Here is a 17,443-nt window from a genome sequence, read left to right as displayed (position 1 = left end):
GCCGTGACTTTGTATAGATGAGCAAACATGCAATTATTGCACATGGGTACGTAATTTTTAACAGATACTACCAAACTGCCCTCCTAAATAGCTGAACTAATTATTTTATACTTCTACCAGCAACATAAGAGTTCCCATTTCCCATACCCTTTGCATCACTTGATTTAACTTAACACAAGTCTGCCAATCTGATAGAGTAAAAACGATCTCACTGGTATTTTAATGGAATACTTTCAATGCTGCACTCTGTCTGAATTACCTATTTTCTAAAGAGCATACTTGGGATATTTTCCCAACCTGGTCCTTCTGTTATATCTCTTTTCCTTTCTAATTAAATAATAAATTGCTCAACAAAAAGTAACTTAAAGTGCCCTGTTCCCACCTGCAAATCCTTCCCAGGGACCTGGAACATACACACTTCCAGGCTTTATAGAAACGAAGCATGGCATGCTTGACAGAGAAGAAACGCTGTGATAAAAATGACCATGTTGGGCAAGCAGTGGTATAAAGGTTAATGAAGAATCTTTAATGCCATAGCATGCTGTGACTTTTATGTAACTCTCATTCCAGTCCATATTGGTTTTCTGAAAGGACAGTGATTTTCTAAAATTAAAAGTCTATAATTAATCTCGAAACAGTATGCAAAGATTGCAATGAGACAAAAGGATGGATATGAGGGTACAGATTTTAAACTTGAAGTCATCAGCTATGTGGAGGTACACGTGAGAACAGAGCTTGGCAGAGAGATGATAGAACCTACACCAAGAGGAGAGTCAAAGCTGAGAAAAGGGGTATGTTCTTGAGAAGGTAGACAAATGGCAAAGCAGCAAAGGCCCCCGCCTCAGGGTTTACCCAGTGAGCAAACCCAAAGAGAGTCAGGAAAGCAGACAGAACAACTTAACAAATGAGAGGATGACAGAAACAAAATTAAATAAGAGCACGACATGGAAAACTGAGCAAAGATCATTCCATTTTCCCACGAGGTATTTAATAGTCCTAACATTCAAAGGCCAATGTCCTTGTCAGGTTTTACAATGAACAAGCAATTTCATTCTGTTTAATAAACAGTTATGTTGTATACAACACATGCCCGACAGTGCTCTAAGCCAGCCCTTTACAAACGTTAGCTCCTTTCACTGGCTAGTTCCTTTAATAACCCTATAAAACCTGGCAGAGTCCTGGGGGAGCACCGGCATTCCAGGTGGTTTGCGGCTGGAGGGATGACCTATGCTTTGGAAGCTGAGCACCAGAAAGAATAACAAAATCAACTGGACGCTTCCCTCCCAGGATAAAGGCACACGGAAAGGAGGAAAGCTACAACTGGAAACCAGAACATTCAGAAAATAGGGTCTTTGACCAGATAAAAAAAAGGTTTTCCACAGTCTCAAGCCAGTGCTCTTCACTTTACATGTAAACTGGACACAGCTGGCGTTCACTCTTGAAATCCTTGATTGGAAAACTCTCAGGATCATATACAGGCATACCTCATTTGATTGCATTTAGCTTTATTGCATTTCCTAGGTATTGACGTGTTTTGGGTTTTTTTGTTGTTGTTTTTTACAAACTGAAGGCAAGACTCCACCAACGAAAAGATTACAACTTGCTTGTTACTGCAATATTTGCTTTATTACAGTGGTCTGCAAGGTATGCCTGTAACTGTAGTACCTGAACCAGTCTAGCCTATTTCTCCAAACTTTTAATTGCGGTAAACAAGACTATCTTACTGATCACTCAAACTCCCGGGCATCTAAGCAAATAATGTTGATGGATCCCCAGCCTAGGCTGATTTTCTTTGAGGTCTGGGGAGAGTAGGAGGACATTTGTGTAGGGGTCGTCAATAAGTATTAGCCAAAATAGGGTTTCAGTCACTGCCAGGGTTTCAAAGTTAATGAAGGCACAAGCTTCTGGAAAAAGGACACTAAAGCCACGGAAGAGACACAGACTGGCAGGGGTTTTCAATAGAAAGCAGGTCCCATCCTACAGCCTTGAAGGACAACTTCGAAATGCCAGTAATTGCATTTTGCAATTCTGTGACTTTGAGTACAGCTATTTAAACTAGTTACACGTCTGGTAAACCAGATGATAAAGGTATCAGATGAGATTAAGCATACCCATTCTAGTCCCTAAAAAAACATAAGCGGTGGAAATTTAACAAAAGTCTAGCTTTTTAGATCTCGAAGGGATGTGAGTCATCTAGCTGAAGGTATTAAATGATGCCCCCAAGGTCCTAAGGCTACTCCGCAGCACGTCATCATCACCAAATACCAGACTTTGCCCATCATCAAGTGATTTTTTTTTTTAAATAACATTTTTTTTTTTTCCCCAGTCTGGGAAAACAACTTTAGCTTGGAATGTTTTAAGAAGGTGCCCGCTTCAATTACAGGAAACATTAAGCTGACCTGAGATTGAAAGGATTAAGAATCACACTTTCGGTTTGACCTAAGGTAGTGTGTATGGGGCTGGAGATAATGTCAGCACAGTATCAGAAAAACAGCAGGGCCTGGAGAAGACAGACAGGTACATGTGTAACCACGCTGGGAAAACACGCGTTGTGCTCACGTATGTTACACAGGACAAAACACCCAGGGATCTGCTTCACATACAATGTGTACCTAAAGACTAAACGGCTGTGCGGTATAGATGAGCTCACCCCCCATCCCTGTTTTAAATTAACTCGAATTTTTTCAGTTAGCGTTTCACCGGCCACATGTCATCTTCGTTACTCTAACCTTTATTTTCCAAAAAAAAAAAAAAAAAAAAAAAAACCTCGCCCATCTCACGCAGCACATCCGACAGGCCAAAGCCGGGGGTCCCCGGGGCCAACAGGTGGTCGGTACCGCGAGAGCCCCATCTCCTGGGCCACGTGACCCTCTTGCTCCTCATCTCCTTTCCCAAACCTTATTTCCGGTGCCCCAGATGGCTCTACACAGACCTGAATATTTCCACTCTGGAAACAGCAAGAATCCTCGGCCACATTAGGTTTCCAAAGAGATGGTGGCGGAGATGGGAGGAGGGCAGACGGGGGACACTCGAGCCTGGAAACGCGACGAGTCAGGGAGGAGCAGGCTTAGCTCCACGCCCGGCTCCCGAATGTCAGTCGGTGGGGATGTCCGTGTGGCATCACCCGCGGAGGGCTGGGCGGGAGCCCGGGGGCTGCAGCCCGAGCGGGGCGCGGACACGCAGCGCCAGGGCATGCCCCCGGCCCCTCGGCGGCTCCACGCGGGCGGCCGGCCCCGCGCCCCGGCCGGGAAGGGAAGTGGGGGCCCGCGAAGGGGCGCGGGCGGCGACGGCTGGGGCGCGGCTGGGCCTAATCACATGGCGCAGACGGCGCAGGCCGCCCGGCATCTCTTTCTTTCTCTTTCTCCAACCTCCGCTCCCATCCCGCCCCACAGCGGGCCGCGCCCGGACGCGGGCCCCACGCGGGGCGAGGCCGCCCCGCCTCGCGGAGACACTCACCTCTCGCCCGAGGCCGCCAGCTCCTTGCCCTCGCCGTGGCCGAACGCGTCCGTGTCCGCGGGGCCGTCCTTGGGGCTGGGCGCCGGCGGGGCCGCGGGCGGCGACGCCCCGGGCTGCGGTTCCTGCGGCTGCTGCGCGCCCGCCTTGCCCAGCTCCCGCAGGATCTCGGAGGGCGAGCTGGACAGGCCCCTGGCGCCGGGCCCCGCCAGCCGGCCGCCCCCGCCCCACCGCGGGCAGAACCGCGCGGCTGCAGCGGGGCCCGCGGCCTCGGGTCCCCCGCCCCAGGCTCGCCGGCGGAACGTGGCGACAGGCTGCGCCCGCCTCAGGGCCGCGCTGGCGGCGGCGGGCGGCCTCAGGAGGTCCCGCAGCAGCGCCGACCCTCGGAGCCGCATCATGCCGCCCGCTCAGCCCGCGCCGGCTCGACGGGGAAAGATGCTCGGGGCGTGGGCGGCCGCTCTCCTCCCGGGATCGTCCTCCCGCGGGACGGCGAGAGGACAAGTGAGGACAGGGCCCGCGACGTGGGTGTGGGTGGGGTTGGCGCTCCGCAGCCGCCGCCTCCGAGCCCGACTCCGCCGCCTCCGATTGCGCTGCCGCTGCTCCCACCGGCGAGGGCTCCGCACTGAGGCTGAAGTGCAGGCGGGGGCCGGGGACATACCCCGCTCCCTCTCCGGGGGGCGGGACCACGCCGAGGGCACGCCCACTTCGCCAGCTCCTATTGGTTCCGATTCCCGACCTCTCTTCTGATTGGGGGCTGGAGCAGTCAAACTTCCCTCAGCGTTTGGTGCGCACAGAGACGGGCGGCGGACCGGCCGGAGGCGGGGAGAGGAGTGGAATGGAGGCGTGAGGCGGGGAGCCCGGCCGGGCCTCGGAGCCGCCCCCGCCCTCTCGCTGTGCGCACCCCGAGGCTGCTCTGCTGTGGAGCCGAGGGCTCAGGAGTCGTCATGGACGAAGCGGATAGGCTCCTGGGCTCGGGGACTCCCGCTGCTGAGGAGACCGGGCGGGCGCGAGGGGCCGGCGGCCAGCGGGCCGGGCTGGCGGCGGGACCCCGGCGACGGGTAAGGGCGTGCGGCGACTCTCCCGAGGGCCGCGGCCCCACGAAGGCAGCCCCCGACGAGCCTGGTCCCTCTCCCAAATGGGGCATTTACTTGGAAGTTTCCATGGCTGGCGACTGCCCAGATGTGAAGTGTTTTGGAAAAAATGAGCCAAATCCTCTGTTACGCGGCGCGGCCGTGTGGACGGCCGGGCCGGGCGGAGGGCGAGGGGGGCAGTCCCAGAAGGCTGCTGCCGTCCTGGTCCAAAATGACTTTTTTCTAAAAAAAGGAATGTACACCAGTATCTCCTAAAAGTATTTCTGAACAGCAGTGATCCATCCCCTCGACACTCGTTGGCTTGAGAGATACTTTTCTATTTTAAAAGCCGCTTCATCCCTTTCAGATAGAAGCCTCCGCGTTCTGGTTCCCTCCGTGGGTTCAGCCCGGTCCCACTGGGTCCGCCCGCCCTTTTGGACCTGCGGCCGAACAGCCCGGGGTCGGGAGCTCTGGGTTTCTCTCTGAGCCTACACATTCGACTCCGCTCAACCATCTAAAACATATATATATTTTAGACTTTTTTTTTTAAGATGAACTTTTTAAAATATTTTTTTTATGGATTTCAGAGAGGAAGGGAGAGGGAGAGAGAGAGACCTCAACGATGAGAGAGAATTCATGGGTCGGCTGCCTCCTGCAGGATCCCTCCCGGGGATGGAGCCCGAAACCGGGCGTGTGCCCTTGACCCGGCGGTCCGCGGGCCTCTGCTCTCTCCCCTGAGCCACACCAGCGAGGGCCGGTTTAAATGCATAGACCCCCAAAGGTTAAGGGGGTGATTTTTTTAAAAATATATTTTATTGATTTTTTTTACAGAGAGGAAGGGGGAGAGATAGTTAGAAACATCGATCAGCTGCGCCCCCTACTGGGGATGTGCCCACAACCAAGGTACATGCCCTTGACCGGAACCGAACCGGGACCCTTCAGTCCGCAGGCCGTCGCTCTATCCACTGAGCCAAACCGGTTAGGGCTAATAGGGTGATTTTCATGAAACAGGAAGGGTGTGTGTCAGGCGCCTCATGAACTAATCACCAGGTTTACCCTGGAAAAGCTAATGAATCTTATAATATTGCACCAGATTCATAATTAGGAAGTCTGGCTGTCCCTACAGGATGAGGGACCTCTGGCACGTCACAGTCTTGCCATGTTTAAGTTCTTTCTATATGCTCTTTTTTTTTTAAATTTCTTTATTGATTAAGGTATCATATTTATGCTTCTCCCCGCATTCCCCTCCCGAACCCCTCCCCACGCATGTCCCCGCCCCCCTGTTGTCCTGTGACCACTGGTTAGGCTTATATGCATGCATACAAGTCCTTGGGTTGATTTCTATCTGCTCTTTTCTTGTTGCTGTTGTTAATCCTCACCCGAGGAGATATATGTGTGTGTGTGTGTGTGTGTGTGTGTGTGTGTGTGTGTGTGTGTATACACACACACATATATATATATTTAATATATTTTTATTGATTTCAGAGAGGAAGAGAGACATAGAAGCATCAGTGATGAGAGAGAATCATTGATCTTCTGCCTCCTGCACGCCCCACCCTGGGGATGGAGCCTGCAACCTGGGTATGTGCCCTGATGGGAATCGGGCTGTGACCTCCTGGTTCATAGGTCAACGCTCAACCTCCTCGCCACCCCTGCTGGGCGAGGATATTTTTTTCCATTGATTTTTTTTTTTTTTTTTTTTTTAGAGAGAGAGTGGGAGGGAGGGAGAGACAGCGAGAGAGAAACATCAATGCGGTTGCCTCCTGTAAGCACCCCCATCCAGGCGGGATCAAGGTACCTCACCCCCTTCAGTCTGGGGGCCTGACCTCTAACCACACAGCAAAACCTGCCAGGGCTCCACCTGCTCCTTAACCAGAAGAACGTGGAGAAAGCTATTGTGTAAAGCACTTAATCACATAAAGAAAAAAAGTGAAGATAATTGCAATTTATTTAGAGGCCTTTTATTGCTACTTCATGTTACCTGGCACTAAAATTTGACAGGAATCAAAGTAATAATATACTCATGAAAAGAAACACCAGATTTTGTAAAAAGATAAATACTACCTCTGCCTAACCTTTCCTGTCTGATTTATCAATGACATAAACCTGAATATTCTCCCATCTTTTAGGTATAACTTTTTAAAATCCATTTTGTGGGTGCATGCCTTTCAACCACATTCAGGTTACTGACACATCCAGTTATTACTTTCCTCCCTGTTCTTTTTTCTTAGTTTCTCTAATTTTTCTATGAAAATTCTTTCCAATGATTAAAGGTTTAAATACTTTATAGATACTTAAACATAAAAAGCAAACCTTATAATAGCTTAGAGTTTCTCCTTTCAAAAATAAACGTGAGAATAGACAGACATTACTCCCAACATTTAGAAAAATTTAAGAGTCTGATGAAATGTAACCCCTCCTTTGAGAAGACCAATGAAAAAGTTATGGCCAGCAAATTGAAATGACCATAAATAGAATAAAAATGTGACTCCGTGCTTTCATTTGATTCTTCATCTTCAACTTTTTTAATCTTCACTAATTGTTTTTTAATCCAGTACAACTTTGGAACTATGAATTGCAGTTAATTACTATTTCCATGAGGTTAATTATTCACCTGCTCAATCATATGAAACAAAAGATAGCCTCGTAAAAACATTGGTTACACATGCCATGGTCCACCATGATATCTGCAAATACGAAGTGGCTCTCCAGATTAGCACATGGCTGGGTCCTTAGAGTTACTCTCAGACTTCCTCTTTGCTACTAGATTAAGGGCAGCTAACCTGCACGGGGTTGTGGGCTCGCAGCCATTGGGAAGGCAATCGACCACCACAGGAGAGGCTGGAACGCCCCCACTTTGTTTCTATTCTAACTAGAAGCCCCGTTCCTGAGCTTCTGTGTTGTTTTGAAGATTAAAAAATGGCTAATGTCTCAAGATCATAATGTAACCTATATGTAAGTTCCAGATCTTGCCCTTCACGAAAACCAAAAGGCTATTTGTTGACCTAGAGCTAAATAGACAATAATTCTCTTGACTAACATAAGAATTGCCTGTTTTTTATTTGTGTGTTTGAAATTCTTCTATTTAAAGAAGAGAGTAAGCAGGAAACCTCTAAACAAGCTTCTGCTACTACTTCCCTTTCTTCTGTTGGCTTCCTGCTTGAACTGGCCAACTTCCTAGCCTCACTGATAAACCCTGCCAAACATGACTTATTTTTCCAAAGCTGAATTTAGATTTGCATTAAAGTGTTATAATCCCTCTTCTGTAAAATGGGGACAATATTGGTATCTCATCTCATGGATTCTTGTGAAGATTAAATGAATCAACACATGTAAAGCACTTAGAACAATGGCAGCAGCCCTCTGTTAGCTATAATAATAATTATTAACAGCAATAATAATTAATAGCAATGATAATAATTACTCTCATTATTCTCTGAGTGAAGACATTTGTTGTGCAATGTGATTCGTTGGCAGGTCTATTACTGAAAAGCCAAACTGGGAATTGTTTTAAAACCTCTAATCATAAAATACCACGTAAAAAGAAGCTAGCTTCCCAAAATGAGGTTATTTACTTCATTTTTAGAAAGAATTTCCAAAGGATCTTGAAATAGAGACTGCTGCAAAAGCAGTCAGATTAAGCAAAGCTGGCCCAGGTACCAGCTATTGACAAATAACTTTTAAAAAGTACTAAAGAAAGAAGAATTGCTAACAAAAATCAAACAACAACAAAAACTGACCTTAATACATATGTCATATACCATTAAATCTAAAAAATTTTTTATTTGCTACCTATATAAATTAAACCTCTGTTCCTTGTGACATTACACAAAAATAGAGAAATTTTCATCGAATTTGAAGAAACTATTTGAATGTTCTCATTTAAAATACTAACTATGCCCAGCTGACGTGGCTCAGTGGTTGAGCATCGACCTGTGAGCCAGGAGGTCATGGTTTGATTCCTGGTCAGGGCACATGCCCAGGTTGTGGGCAATCAATGATTCTTTCATCATTGATTTTTCTGTCTCTCCTCCCTTACTCTCTGGAATCAATAAAATATTTAAATAAAATACATGAAATTCTTTTTGAGGGATCCCTTCATAGCTGGAATAGGAGTGGGGTAGAAATCAGTTAATCGGTTATTTTTCCTTCATTCAGAGTGATACAGTAAATATTTCAGCTAGCTCAGTTTATGTTAATATTGTTTATACTTAGATCAAAATTGTATGCATTGAGCCTCCAGATATTTATTGATATTTTCAAAGTGATTTTAATTCTAGATGTGGTTTTTAAAAAAATATATTTCTTTACTGATTTCAGAGAGGAAGGGAGAAGGAGAGAGAGAGAGAGAAACATCAATGATGAGAGAGAATCATGGATTGGCTGCTTCCTGCACGCCCCACAACCAGGGCATGTGCCCTTGGCTGTAATTGAACCTGGGACCCTTCAGTCCTCAGGCCAAGGCTCTATCCACTGAGCCAAACTGGCTAGGGCTTGTTTTTGGTGTGTGTGTGTGTTTTTTTAATTCGTAGAAAGCATTAAATTGAACTAACCCCCATCCCAGAGATAAGAAAGTCTTAACTTGTATATTAGCAAAACTTTGAAAAAATTTTTATTTTGTAAACTAGAGGCCCAGTGCATGAATTTGGCACCGGTGGGGTCCCTTGGCCTGGCTGGCGATCAGGGCCAATCGGGGCCCTCTCACCCAGCCCAGATCAGGGCCAATGGGGGCCCTCTCACCCAGCCCAGATCAGAGCCAATGGGGGTCAGCAGGCTGGGGAGGGACAATGAGAGGGCTCCAGGGCATGTCCAGCTCTCTCACCCAGTCCCGATTGACCAGACCCCAGCAGCAAGCTAACCTACTGGTCAGAGCGCCTGGCCCCTGGTGGTTAGTGCGCATGATAGCGACTGGTCGAGTAGTTGACTAAATGGTCGACTGATCAGTTGGACACTTAACATATTATGCTTTTATTATATAGGATTATATAGGATAATCCAAAAGTCAAAACCATACCTGTCTGAGAATGAAAACAGCCTCTGTGGTAGATTGTATTACCATTCCCAAACAATTTTGTCCCTCCCAGTGGTAGGATTTTACCTCCCCACCTTGTTGAATGGCAGGGTTGGCCTTATGCCTTCATTTGTTCAACGGAAATGAGGAAGAAAGTGATATATACCACTGCTGAGCGTAAACTTTAAGAGTAATTGCTCGGTTCTGTCATATTTTTCTTTTGCAGCAAGAACAGCATGTCCCACAAAGAGGATGCCCTTCAGCTGGATCCCAGGGTGATAGCACCAAGCTGAGGATAACTGCGACTGACAGCATGAAGAGAGAGACACCTGACTGTAAGTAATTTTAGCTTGGGGGTTATTCCCATCAGATGACTTGACTTACCTTGACCAATGTATCATCCCACTCAGTGAAGAAGACTTAGCAGCCCTGAGACTAGTATGGGTTACAAAGAGAACTCCGAAAGATAGGCAGTAGACCTCCAGAGCGGCTGAAACTTAATGCCACTGAGAGAACAGTCAGAGTAGACCTCTTTCAGGATCGATTAAAACCAAAGGTTAGGTAAGAGATGTTTGATTGATATTTCAGCATGTCATACATATTTGGACATTTTAATTGGGGAAAATTTGCAATGGTTTGAGGTATGAGCTCTATATCAATTATGCTGTGTTGGCGTTACGCTGTGAAATCTAATATTGGTTCAACATCTGGCATTTGTCACATTTTTAAACCCTGAAGAAGAAAAATGAGCCTGGACTTTTGCCTGTTTATGTTCATCCAAAGGTAAGATCGTATTACCAATAGAGGAACCAATTAGTAAACCCCACTGAAACCATTATTTATAGAGCTAAACTCAGACATCTGAAAAAAAGCACCCGAGTCCACAGTAGTGTGTTTTGATGTTGTGGGGTAAAAGGGAATCAATGTTCATCCTCTGTATAGCTTGGACTCCTTCAAACTCTGTCTTTACTTTTCAAGCCTCTGACATTTACAGTCAGCGTGTGATCCCCTCTGTCCAGTTATAAGTCGCAGCAAGCAGCTCCACAACAGAAATGTTGACTCATGATTCGTGACAGAGCTGCATCTCACAGCAGCAACGCCATGTGGTGTGCTGTAAGGCACAATTGTATTCGTATGCAGCCCAGATAGTAGAAACAGCCTAAATGGAGCAGAGAATAGAATAAAATAATGTGATACTTCCATATAGTGGGATAACATAAATTATTTAAAATCAATGATCCCCAGGATCATGTATTAAAGTAGATAAGTCTCAAAAACACTGTTGAGGAGAAAGAAAAGTTAAATATTGATGTGTATAGTATGATACCATGATTATAAAATGGTAAAGCATGCAAAACAATATATTATTTATAGATTTATACACATATGGTTTAAAAGTTTCAAATGTGCAAAGGAATGATAAACATCAAATTCAGTGTTTGGTTATTATCTCTGTGTATATACAATGCCGAATGGTATTGAAGACATACATGTACACAGAGAGCTTCATCTGTAATGTTTGATTTTAAAAAAAAAACAATCTGAAGCAAATATGGCACCTGGGTAGTTGATTATAGATGTTCGTTATATTTTCTCTTTTCCTCTGTGTTTGAAGAAGTTTTATTATGTTGAAAGCCATTATTTTTCTCTAATATAAGTGTAGAAAATATTACAAATACAATATTCCATTTTAAGTTTCCTTCTAAACTTTATTTAATTTTGCCTAACCAACGCTGGTTGATAAAACCAGTAGGCAATGTAGCTGCCCTAGAAATATATTTCAAGAGTGCAACCAACAGACACTATCCTTGAACTAAAGACTTTACAGAAGGTAAGAATGACTAATATTTAAATGAAACTTATAGAAAAAATTACGTGGTCCTTGGCTGCATTTATAAACATGAACATGTAAGTAATTCTTTCATCAAACCAATGAGAACATAAAATACATGCTTCCAGGCCTGGCTGGGTTGCTCACTCGGCTGGAGTGTCAACCCGTGCACCCCAGGGTTACAGGTTCCATTTCCGGTCAGGGCACATACCTAGGTTGTTTCAGTCCCCAGTCAAGGTGCGTGGGGGGAGGCAACCAAGCAATGTTTCTCTCTCACATTGATGTCTCTCTCTCTCTCTCTCAAAAATGAATAAAAACATATCCTCGAGTGAGGATTTATATGTATATCCTTCCTTCCTTTGAAGTTAAACAGCTATTTATGCCCTGGCTGGTGTGGCTCAGTGGTAAAGCATCAGCCCGCATACCAAAGGGTTTTGAGTTTGATTCTTGATCAAGGGCATGTACCTGGGTTGCAGGTTCACTCTCCACTCCCAGTTGGACCTTGTGCAGGAGGCAACCAGTTAATAGGTCCATGTGAGACATTGATGTTTCTCTCTTTTTCCTTATCCCTCTCTCTCCCTGCCTCCCTCCCCCTCTCTCCTGCCTCCCTCCCTTCCACTCTCTAAAAAGCAATGGAAAAAATATCCTTAGGTGAGGATTAAAAAAAGAAAAAGAAGAAGCTATTTGTCTTTGTAATGTTGCTGTTAGGGATGGTATCAATTGCTACACTTTATGGCTATAGAAATTATAAGTTAATAAGGGTCACATAGCCAATTAATAATAAAGTTGGCAATGACACACCCTCAAGCTAAATGTGGCCTTTGCCCTCATTTCTTTTGAACCATTGGACAAATGCCTTTAAGAGACATGTTTATGGATGTAAAAATGCCACAAGGGTCATAAAAATCTCTGGGAGTAATGTCGCTAACGAGAGGCTCCATTGGCAAGATGAGTAAAGAAGAACACGTTGTAATATTTTAGGGAAAGAAGAGGCTCCAATAAGTTGGGAGTTGGAATGCTCCATCTAATCCATTGCGGCCCATTTTAGCTAAGTGGAATACGGGCACAGTTACCAGACCCTTGGATTCTTTAAGATAATCCAATTAAGAAATATGATTTTAAAGAATAAGTAAACTTATATGGCTGATTTTTAAATATAAGCAGCTCATTAAAATTTTTAAAACGCTATGTACAAAATATCTGCAAGAATAATTTGACTGCACTGAGCAGTCAGATGATGAGGTTTATTCCCTGACAGATTCTACTCCAGATCTCTAGTCCCAGCCAGCCATGCACATCCCATTCCCCTGGGAACTGCTGCAGCTACCTTGCTACCAGGAGAGGACCTAGTCTCCCAGCAAACCAACACACCCAGGACAAGGAGTGAGAGCTGGAATCTGTAATCTCCATGGCATTCATGAGCTACTTACTCAGCCAACTCAGAGGCCTGCTCTCCTTTGTTACATGTGATACATTTCTTTATTTAATTTAAATCATTTTGAATCTGGGTTTCCGTTAAGACATTCTGACTGATTGCCCTGAGGACAATTTATGACATCTACTTTTGCTCTCATTTTTTAACCCTACTTAATTATATATCTATGTTTTAACCTGTATACACATGATATGACTGCATGATTCAAAATAAAATGATGGGCCCTAGCTGTTTGGCCTGCAGACTCAAGGGTCCCAGGCTCGATTCCGGTCAAGGGCATGTACCTTGGTTGCGGGCACATCCCCAGTAGGGGGTGTGCAGGAGGCAGCTGATGGATGTTTCTCTCTCATCAATGTTTCTAACTCTCTCCATCTCCCTTCCTCTCTATAAAAAAAAAAATCAATAAAATACAATTTTTTAAAATGATGGAGCTGGAGATATGGTGAGCATAAGAAGCCAGCACCTAACCTTCAGTTTGGACCCAGAATCCTTTTCATTTCATTCTAGATTTGCTTCCCTTCTCTCCCAACAAAAAAAATATTGAGCCCTATTAAGACAACCAGCTTTGCCCTTCTGTTAAACTAGACTTGTATATTTGTGCCTGATTAGTTAGTGTTTGGACTTTAACTTGCTATTCCTCATTCTTGCCAAAATGATCCAGTTTTCCTTACCTAACCAGCTTTCCTCCGGGAGTTTTTGCTGTGCCATTCTGTCACCGTGTGTGTCCTAAGCCCCTTTCTCTACGCATCAGATTCCACTGACCTTGCAAGGTCCCCATCTTACATCTTCATGGTGCTCTGCAATTTCTTATGTGACAGCCCTTTTACCCTGCTAACAGCTGTTACCCTCACAACAGCCCTTTAAGATGGGCAAGGAGGTACAATCTCATTTGGCAGGTGTGAAAATTGACACAGAAATGTTAAATAATCTGTCCAACATTTTAGTAACTTGCCTCAAAAGTACCAAATATTTGACTTTATGTCTTTTACCCCTACCATTGTCCCTTACCATTTCCATTTGGATATACTCCTCTTTCCTAAGAATTCAGCTCAAACGTCATTTCTTCTGAGAAGTCTTCCCCTACCTGTCCAGGCAGAGTTAAGGGGTCCTTTCTCTGTATCAGGGTTCACTTGGCAATATCTTCATTTATTGCAGGACTCTGTATGCCTCGGTCTTCGAACTAGACAAGGGGATTCAGTGGTGGGTGTTTTTTGTTTTTTATTTTTTGGATTTTTTTGAGAATTTAGTATTTTTAACTTTAAACATATCCACCATCATTTTTAGTAACATCATTTTCAATCACATAATTGAGGCTGTTTAATGTAACATAGGAGTTCACTATAAAATAAAAGAAATATATAAGAACAAATGAACCTTTCAGACATTTTTTGAATCTTGAGTAAATTTATTCTTTATTATATTTCACAAAGAGGAAGAAATTTTAAAAATCAAAATTGTTTTTAGTGACTGTCTACCTGTGCCAACCACCAAGGAGATTACATAAATTAAAAAAAACATGGTGTTTTGCTTTGAGGAGGTAGACGAAACACAAATAGATGAACTCCTAATTAAATACAGTATTCTGGATGCTATAAACCTTACACATATATGTATTTTGATGGGTAAATGTAATATAGAAATATATTCCATTGATGGAGATTATGGAATATTCTAGAAAGGAGGTGGCATTTGGTAAGTAAAAATCCAAGTGTATAGATTGACAAGGACATTCTCTCAAGAACAAAAAGGAGTGAAGTTAAATGGTAGGTTCAGGGAACTACAAATAATCTGGTATAGTTTTATTAGTACTCTCCACTAAATATTTCCAGTCTCTTACTGTGTAGGATTGCACATCCATACTCTCTTGAAGTTGGATGGATCCGGCAACTTGCTTTGGCCAGGGGAATGTGATTATAAACTTAAAAGGCCAATGCAGAATTTTCTTTTTTTTTTTTTAATATATTTTATTGATTTTTTACAGAGAGGAAGGGAGAGGGATAGAGAGTTAGAAACATCGATGACAGAGAAACATTAATCAGCTGCCTCCTGCACACTCCCCACTGGGTATGTGCCCGCAACCAAGGTACATGCCCTTGACCGGAATCGAACCTGGGACCCTTAAGTCTGCAGGCCGACGCTCTATCCACTGAGCCAAACCGGTTAAGGCAATGCAGAATTTTCTAATCTCTCTTTTCCTATGCCCCTATAACTGTTAATGCTTAAAGCTGTTGGCTGCTTTGTCTACCAAGATATTAAAGTTCAGAGAGAGAAACTTTGTCAGTTTAAACTTCTGTGACTTGGGGACTGTCTTATTCTATTCTGATTGATCCACCTAATATGCAAGGAAGGTAGGAGGAAGATCATTGAATATAGAGAGCCAGGCCTATTGGCAGCATATATAAAGGTCAGTTTATAGCCGAAACCGGTTTGGCTCAGTGGATAGAGCATCGGCCTGCGGACTAAAGGGTCCCAGGTTCGATTCTGGTCAAGGGCATGTACCTTGGTTGCGGGCACATCCCCAGTAGGGGGTGTGCAGGGGGCGGCTGATTGATGTTTCTAACTCTCTATCCCTCTCACTTCCTCCCTGTAAAAAATCAATAAAATATATTTTAAAAAATAAATAAAATATAGGTCAGTTTATAAAATGACCATTTACCTAAAAGTGTGTTGTCAAAATATTTGAATTCATGAATTCAAGTAAACACATTTTATTTTTATTTTTTTAATATATTTTATTGATTTTTTACAGAGAGGAAGGGAGAGGGATAGAGTTAGAAACATCGATGAGAGAGAAACATCGATCAGCTGCCTCCTGCACACTCCCCACTGGGGATGTGCCTGCAACCAAGGTACATGCCCTTGACCGCAATCGAACCCGGGACCCTTCAGTCCGCAGGCCGATGCTCTAGCCACTGAGCCAAACCGGTCAGGGCAAGTAAACACATTTTATGCTTTTTCGATTGAATGCCATTTCTGTTCTTATTTCACAACTAACTCTAAAGTTGACCAATGTAATTTAAGTCAAGAAAAAGATGTCTTCACAATCCAACCTTTATCACAAAGCCACTGGCCCATGTGTTCCAGGTAGAAAAAAGTATCCAGAGACATCTGTAGTCTTGGTCTATATTAGCTCTTGTTGGTATTGAACACTAGCTGTCATTACATTTTTACTGCAAGAGGCATGATACAAAGGGAAATGCTTACAATTTGGAGAGAGACAGGTTTAGATTTTAATTCCAGTAGATTGTACTACCTTCACACAGTACTGCCTTCATGGATTTTTTTTTCCTTCATGGATTATTACCTCCCAGCTAACATTGTATTTTAACGGGGATTTCTAGAAATAGTGTTTTAATCTGAGAATGTGACTGAAATGGTAAGAATTTGACATCTCATGATAGGCGAAAACAAAACGTTGGTGTTAGCACATGAGCTTTGCTAACATCCTCCCTGAGAGGAGGAGCTAAGAGCTTGATGGTTCTGTAGAGGTAAGCTTATGTAAGCAGAGGAGGAAATGAGGTAGGAAAAGGTCTAGACATGAAGGGTTGTCCTAAATTGTAAACACGTAAGGTCAAGGGTCTATGAACCGGTTGGAATACATATTTTAAAATACCTGAAACACTGAAAAAAATACCAACAGAAGACAAGGGGATGTGGAACAAAGATGGAGATAAACTTTGTCTCTTCATAATTGTAGTTTTTTTCTCAGTACGTTGTGAAGTAGGCCAAGGTAAGTGCCTCAGGTGTGTAACTTTCTAGAGTCTGCACAGATGTTGAGAGGAAAATCAAGTCCTTGCACAGTGAGAAATCCAATAAATAAATTTTAAGTCCATTTCTGAAGACTAAATTTGTTTACTTAAGTGTTTAAGAATGTAGCCTGGCTGGCATGGCTCAGTGGTTGAGCATCGACCTATGAACCAGGAGGTCATAGTTCAGTTTCCAGTCAGGGCACATTGCCCAGGTTGTGGGTTTGATCACCAGTGGGGGTTCGGGGGGGCATGCAGGAGGCAGTCGATCAATGATTCTGTCTCATCATTGATGTTTCTACCTCTCCCACTTCCTTCCTCTCTGAAATGAATAAAAATACATTTTTTAAAAAGTTTAATAATATATATAGATCTCTACAGGCTTTATGAACTGAGAGTCAGGCAACCGGAGTTCCAGCTCCAGTCTGGCCATTCCCTAGCACAATGGTCACCAACCTTTTGGACCTCACGGACCACCAGTGGTCTGCGGACCACCAGTGGTCTGCGGACCACCGGTTGGCAGCCGCTGCCCTAGCAGGTTGACCTGGGCAAGGGTCTTAACTTGTCGTGCCTCAGTTCCCTCGCCTCTAAAATGGAAGCTTGAATTAAGTGACCTCAAAGGTGTTGTCTGAGCCCCAAGTGTGATTCTGAGCACGGGTTACATGCAGTTGTGGCTTTAGTCTGGAGATTAGTTGACACTTGCTGATGCATTCTCATGTCTGTTGTTTTTCCAACAGATACTGTGGCATTACTTTCAAGGTGACACACTGTAAATATCAAACATAAAGAATGTTGTAAGTCCAGTGATTAGACAAAAGCTATAAACGCCTAGCATATGGCAGTTTTGCAAGAGCAATAATGGTTACATGCACCTTTAGATTAATAATTAAAGATACT

General features: G+C 44.1%; 2 protein-coding genes across 4 annotated transcripts in view; one reads left to right on the top strand and one right to left on the bottom strand.

The window, feature by feature from the left end:
- Positions 1–4,003, bottom strand: part of GLS (glutaminase) — a 62,438-nt gene extending 58,435 nt beyond the window's left edge. For both annotated transcript variants that reach the window (XM_080670277.1, XM_080670278.1), the window contains exon 1: positions 3,457–4,003. In XM_080670277.1, the coding sequence (XP_080526403.1) occupies positions 3,457–3,851 (395 nt within the window). In that variant the 5' untranslated portion in view covers positions 3,852–4,003. The remainder of the gene's footprint in view (positions 1–3,456) is intronic.
- Positions 4,004–4,289: 286 nt separating this feature from the next.
- LOC308247772 (uncharacterized protein) overlaps positions 4,290–17,443 on the top strand; it is a 246,509-nt gene continuing 233,355 nt past the window's right edge. For both annotated transcript variants that reach the window (XM_080667315.1, XM_080667316.1), the window contains exons 1-2: positions 4,290–4,511; positions 9,761–9,869. In XM_080667315.1, the coding sequence (XP_080523441.1) occupies positions 4,398–4,511; positions 9,761–9,869 (223 nt within the window). In that variant the 5' untranslated portion in view covers positions 4,290–4,397. The remainder of the gene's footprint in view (positions 4,512–9,760; positions 9,870–17,443) is intronic.

Source organism: Plecotus auritus (genome assembly GCF_963455305.1).
Source record: "Plecotus auritus genome assembly, chromosome: 5".
Taxonomy (NCBI): domain Eukaryota; kingdom Metazoa; phylum Chordata; class Mammalia; order Chiroptera; family Vespertilionidae; genus Plecotus; species Plecotus auritus.
The sequence above is the reverse complement of the archived record's forward strand: the minus strand, read 5'-3'. Positions and strand labels throughout refer to the sequence as shown.